We start from the raw sequence: 5,359 nt of genomic DNA on the forward strand, positions 1-5,359 counted from the left end.
CCCCCGGAGGAGCTGGAAGAAGTGGCTGGGGAGAGGGAGGTCTGGGCCTCCCTTCTGAAGCTGCTGCCCCCGCAACCCGACCCCGGATAGGCGGAAGAAAATGGATGGATGGATGGAAGTAAGGAATAACTCCCTGCTTCCATCATCTCTTAAAGAGCTGGAGCAGGTTTTCAAATTTTCCAAAGTTCTTTACAAAACTCTGACTCTAATCTTACACATAACAATCAAATCAGGTGTTTCTGTCCAATAAAAACAATCTAAAAATGTTAATTTAGCCTGATATTTTTTATCACATTGTCCATTTTTTGTAAATATTTGTAAAAGATTTTTCATAAGAATAATAATATGGTGATTCCTCGTCTCTTTGTCTCTCAGTGAGATGGTCGAAGCTGCGCGTAAGGCTCTGATTTCCCGGGTGGTTGAGCTGAGCGACGATTGCTCTGCTCTCATGCTAGAAGTGTCGACACTTCAGGAGGCCGTGGCACGACTGGAGGGCCGGGTGAAGGAGAGGGACGAGGAGGTTAAGAGGTGCAGAAGATTTTTTTTCATTTGTTTTTACAAATTCTTAGTTCTTCAACTTGTTTTAACCTGTTATTGTGTTTCTGTGTCCTGCTTTTCGTAGACTGCGTAAAGAAGTGGAATCGTGTCAGGTTGAAGGTCCAGATGTAAGCAGCTACTCTACAATATAAAGCTGTAGAACGGTTGTAAAGTTCTTTAGGTTTCAGTGTGATAGGTGAAATATTTAATCAGTCTGCTCTCTCAGGCCGATTTGCCCACATCCACACGTCACTTCTCTCGTTCTGAAATGGCTCGTGTGGTCATGGAGAAGAACCAGTACAAACAGCGTCTGTTTGAGCTGCAGGAGGCTGTCAGACACAGTCAGACACTGAGGTAGTTTTGTGACTGTTTCTTTAAATCATTAGTCTCTGAAGTATCACTTAGTTCTTTAACTGCTTTTACAGAGCAACCAAGGAGGAGAAGTTTACAGAGGAAAGAAGGTCAAGTGTTTGGAGAAAGTAAGTTTAACTTATAATTAACTTCTAATATTAACTGTTTATAAGACATTTGGTATAACGTTACATCCCCCATCCTGTTCTTGTAGAGCTCTGCAGTTTAGTTGAATGTCAGTTTGGTTCAGGTCAAAGCAAGCAGTAAAAATGCTCCAAGATAATGAAGAGTTGTAAAAACAGATAAACTACAGTAAATCATGCACATAGTGAAACGATTCAATACAGGAACTTTATTTTGTGTTTGGAGGGGAAAAGGTAAAATTGTCTTACAAGTTATATCTTTTGTACTGTGTATTTAATTTAATTTAATTTTTATTTTATTTATTTCATAGACCATTTATTCAAAAAAAATTTTAAAGTATCAACAAAGAAATATTTGGTTTCTTTCAAATGGCACTTAAGGGTCTTTTTTTTCAAGGAGGGGTCTTATGCAAAATCAATGTTTTTGAGCTTTATGTCATGTTATGTCATCCCTTGGTCAAAAATACACTCAATGGGCCTCATGCAAGAACCGTTCGTACGCACAGATTTGTTCTTAAGTTGTGCGTACGAGTGATTTAGGAGAATTTGTGGCATTCACCAATGTTTTCGTATTCTAAGATTTTTTTCAGATACGAACAAAATTTACGAGTGGTCCAGACCTGTCGTATATTTTACGAGCAGTCAGTCTGCTGTTATCCAGACGGGTTTTCTTCACTAATAACTTTATATTTCATTAGTTTGAAGATATTTTGAGTTGAAAATAAATCACACTCCATAATTATGTTGACAATAGGCTATTCTGYTTGAATTAGAGTTATAATTTTAAATGTAATAATTTAGACTAACAATATAAATTGTCCGTCCGGCCGGCTTATCTGCTTTCGGGTGCGGGGGCAGCAGGAGAAAGACCCCGGTCTCCCCAGCGACACCTTCCAGCTTGTCCTGGGGGACTCCGAGACGTTCCCAGGCCAGAGGGGATACATAATCCCTCCAGCGAGTCTTGGATTTTCTCCAAAGTGCCAGACTTATTTTGAAAACATTTTAAAATGCTTATTTCAAACCCGCATCTGAGACCAGCTGCCTAAATGCTTGCTGGTACAAAGCTCGACTTATTTGTACAAAGCTCCTCCCTGGGCTCGACTGGGGACTGATCTTCTCACTGGAGCTCAGTCTGCAGCGTCTGTCAATTTATCAGTCGGGACTTGTATTTAAAAAGAAAATGTTTTAATTTTATTAAATCTTTTCAAATTCAGATTCAACCGCTTGTTCGGCTTGTCCAAGGAGCCTCTAGGTCCTCCTCCGTCTTCGTTGGTCCGGCAGACTTCCCCCTCATTCATCCGCTCTCCTCTGGAGTCTCCACATCTACCATCTGTCAGAACCCAGACTGAGTGAGCACCTGTTCCTGATTATGTGGTTAAATTTGGTTTGTTATAGTTTTAACTGTAAAGGTGATACATGGTCTTGACATTTTTAGACAAATCTCAAAAATGCTTTGCAAGACTGTTTAAAAGTACCTCCAGGATTATAGTTAATCTTCATGAAAGACTGTTGAAAACTGAGCACCCAACTCTTTTTCAAGATGTTTCAAAAGCCTGCTTCTGACAATTTATGTTTAGATCTGCTTCAACTGTTACTTCACCGCGGTTCAGGAGGAGGGAACTCTACAGAGAAATACGCTCTCAGGTTTGGAGGAGTCTGGGAAAGCGACACATCCATGGCTGGAGCATGCCACTGGCAAACACTCAGGTGATGCCAGGCTGTTTTTATCCGTACTTGTTACCATAATAACTGTAAAAACTACTATTTGTAGTTACGGTTATCCCTGCAGGGTAGGAAATGTTTTGTTTCTTTTAATGCAGGAGTCTGGTGAACCTGTACCAGAACCTAAAGATGTGCCTGTTCTAGTGCAGCTCAGACTGTTGGATCAAAGAGACTCCACTGCCAAGGTTTTCATCACAGACAAAACTTAGAAACTCACGTGACTTCACAGTAAATCTGTGGTGCAGCTAAAAATCATTCCCAATTTTACACATTTCTCTTTCAGATCAACTGTGCTGCTGCAGTTACACCTGAGATTTCAGGAGACGTCACAGTAAGTCTGGGATTATCCTGGATTCCAGTCATGGCCAACAACGCCTTAAAAAACAAGTCGTGTCATGTTTCTAAACTCTATCTGCTCTTCTCCGCCAGTGTTCGTTGTGGGTGCTGTCTGGTCCCGCCTCCTGCAGTGACATCACGGTGATTGACCCGGCACGGCCCAACACGGTGCTGGATCAGTTCAGCCTCCCACCCACAGCCCCAGCTCTCTGCATCTGTGCTGTGCCTCCTATAGGTCGGTCCCAGTTCAGTGGAGTCCACTTCTTTCCTGATGTTTTTGTTCTTCGTTAGTCGTCCAGTGTTTTACCGGAAGCACTCAGTAACTAACAGTCAGCATTTTCGGTGTTTGGGTTTGTTTTGTCAGATAAATCTGCTGGCACTGTGTGGATTGGAACTCAGGAAGGAAGGTAGAATCAGCTGAAAAAGCAGAACTCCTGAATGCATCTTAACATATATATATTTTCTTTTTTTACAAATCCGTTTTTTGTTTTTCTCTCCCAGTATTCTTATCCACCCGGCCTCTGGAAACAGACGGTGTTGTCTGCTGTCAGTGTGTCTGTCTGAGGGCGTTCATTCACTCACGTGAGTTCAGTCTGCAGATTCATTTAAAACATAAATATGTTTGTTTTTTCACAGTGAAAAAGGATCCACTTTGTGTTGGTTTCATCTTGCAGATATTCCAACAGTCAGGTTGTTGCAGGTTTAGCTGATGGCACTTTGGCATTTTTCTCACACACTGCAGGTGAGAACTTTCTGTTTTCTCTGATCTTAAATTTCTTTGTTGCAGCAACAGACAGATACACAGCAAAAAACTGAAAAGTTTGCAAACAGCAGAAAAAATATTTAAACTGTGTAAAACAAAAACATTTTAATCTGAGGTGTCAGACTTTTTGCACTAGTTAAAGGACCTGATTTTTGTAGTCTACTGATCGATTTAAAGTGTCTGCAACATGCATATCCTTCAAATACAAAAAGTTAAAGAAAACAATATTTAAGAAATTTGGCGTAATACACGATTTAACCTATTTTATTACATAACTGTCATATTTTCTTCTGAACCTGGTTCAGTCAAAGAGAAACAGGAAGTGACGTCAAAGGGGAACTCCCTGGTCTTTGTTAATTGAAACAAAATGATTTGAACTTTTACTCTACTTCATTTCTCTGTGATACTGACTCAAAATAATCTAAAGACAATCAGATTCTTCTCTACAGTCTATGTTGTCAGCTATTTTATTATTACCTTGTTTACATGCAGAGATTCCCTCTTGACATCACTTCCTGTAAATTCACATACAAATATCTCAACTGTTCATCTCAGTGGTGTGATCCTTTTTTACAATAGGTTATTCATGTTGTCTTTTCAAAAATGCTTTCATATTTATTACAAAAAACTGATGTCAGCTTTAGTGTGTGGTATTTGATTTGTGCATGTATCATATAGTGACATGTGGTGACACAAGTGATGAAACGAAAAGTGTTTGGCTCTGCAGATGGTTGGAACCCGCAGGCCCACTCTGTGATGCCTCTAGGGACAAACCCTCTGCAGCCCATTCGCTGCTGCCTTGCAAAAGGTGGGCGCCTGTGGGTGGGCTACTGGAACAAAGTTCATGTGGTCGATGCTGATAGCAAGAAGGTGGAGGTAAGAAGTAAAATAAATATTTTCTGATATATTGTTTGGAACGTGCTGTGCTTAAACTCCCCATAATAATTGTTTTTTATTTGCTGAGCAGCAAATCTTCTCGGTGTCGGATCGCAGTGAGCAGCAGGTTCGCTTCCTGTGTGCGGGGGGAAGTGGTGTTTGGACGTCCTGCCGTCTCGACCCGATCATCAGGCTGTTTGACTGGTCCACCGGACGGCCACTTCAAGAAGTTGATTTGACATGTTTGGTCACAAAAACATTAGGTTCTCAAACATCATCTTTGCTTTAACTCTTAATTAAGTTTCTCCTACAATAACATAAATGTTGCTCAGTAGGGCTGCAACTAACGATTATTTTAATAATCGATTAATCGGTTGATTATTTTTTCGATTAATCCATTAATCGGCCAAATCATTAAAACACTTAATTACATGAATATGAGTAGATATAAATTAAGTTAACTCCTTAAGAATGCAAGTTATTGATAATGAATTAATCTGAAGTTGGATTTGTCTTATAGATTGATTAACAATTAATTAATAAGCAGCCATTTTTTTAAAAACTGGAGTTTTCTCTTTAATCAAGAGGGTCTTCCCTTAAAATGAAGGATTTTTTTATAATCTCCTGAATT

The 5,359-nt window shown here is 39.9% G+C and overlaps 1 protein-coding gene across 4 annotated transcripts in view; it reads left to right on the forward strand.

Annotated features, from left to right (window-relative positions):
* si:dkey-17m8.1 (C-Jun-amino-terminal kinase-interacting protein 3) overlaps positions 1-5,359 on the forward strand; it is an 18,351-nt gene that overhangs the window by 9,762 nt on the left and 3,230 nt on the right. For all 4 annotated transcript variants that reach the window (XM_014012661.1, XM_014012663.1, XM_014012662.1 and 1 more), the window contains 14 exons: positions 376-528; positions 623-665; positions 764-891; positions 963-1,016; positions 2,246-2,380; positions 2,609-2,738; positions 2,852-2,938; positions 3,037-3,084; positions 3,183-3,324; positions 3,454-3,496; positions 3,591-3,671; positions 3,764-3,831; positions 4,580-4,728; positions 4,820-4,991. In XM_014012661.1, the coding sequence (XP_013868115.1) occupies positions 376-528; positions 623-665; positions 764-891; positions 963-1,016; positions 2,246-2,380; positions 2,609-2,738; positions 2,852-2,938; positions 3,037-3,084; positions 3,183-3,324; positions 3,454-3,496; positions 3,591-3,671; positions 3,764-3,831; positions 4,580-4,728; positions 4,820-4,991 (1,433 nt within the window). The remainder of the gene's footprint in view (positions 1-375; positions 529-622; positions 666-763; positions 892-962; positions 1,017-2,245; positions 2,381-2,608; positions 2,739-2,851; positions 2,939-3,036; positions 3,085-3,182; positions 3,325-3,453; positions 3,497-3,590; positions 3,672-3,763; positions 3,832-4,579; positions 4,729-4,819; positions 4,992-5,359) is intronic.

The sequence above is a fragment of the Austrofundulus limnaeus genome, unplaced genomic scaffold, assembly GCF_001266775.1.
Source record: "Austrofundulus limnaeus strain Quisiro unplaced genomic scaffold, Austrofundulus_limnaeus-1.0 Scaffold93, whole genome shotgun sequence".
NCBI lineage: Eukaryota > Metazoa > Chordata > Actinopteri > Cyprinodontiformes > Rivulidae > Austrofundulus > Austrofundulus limnaeus.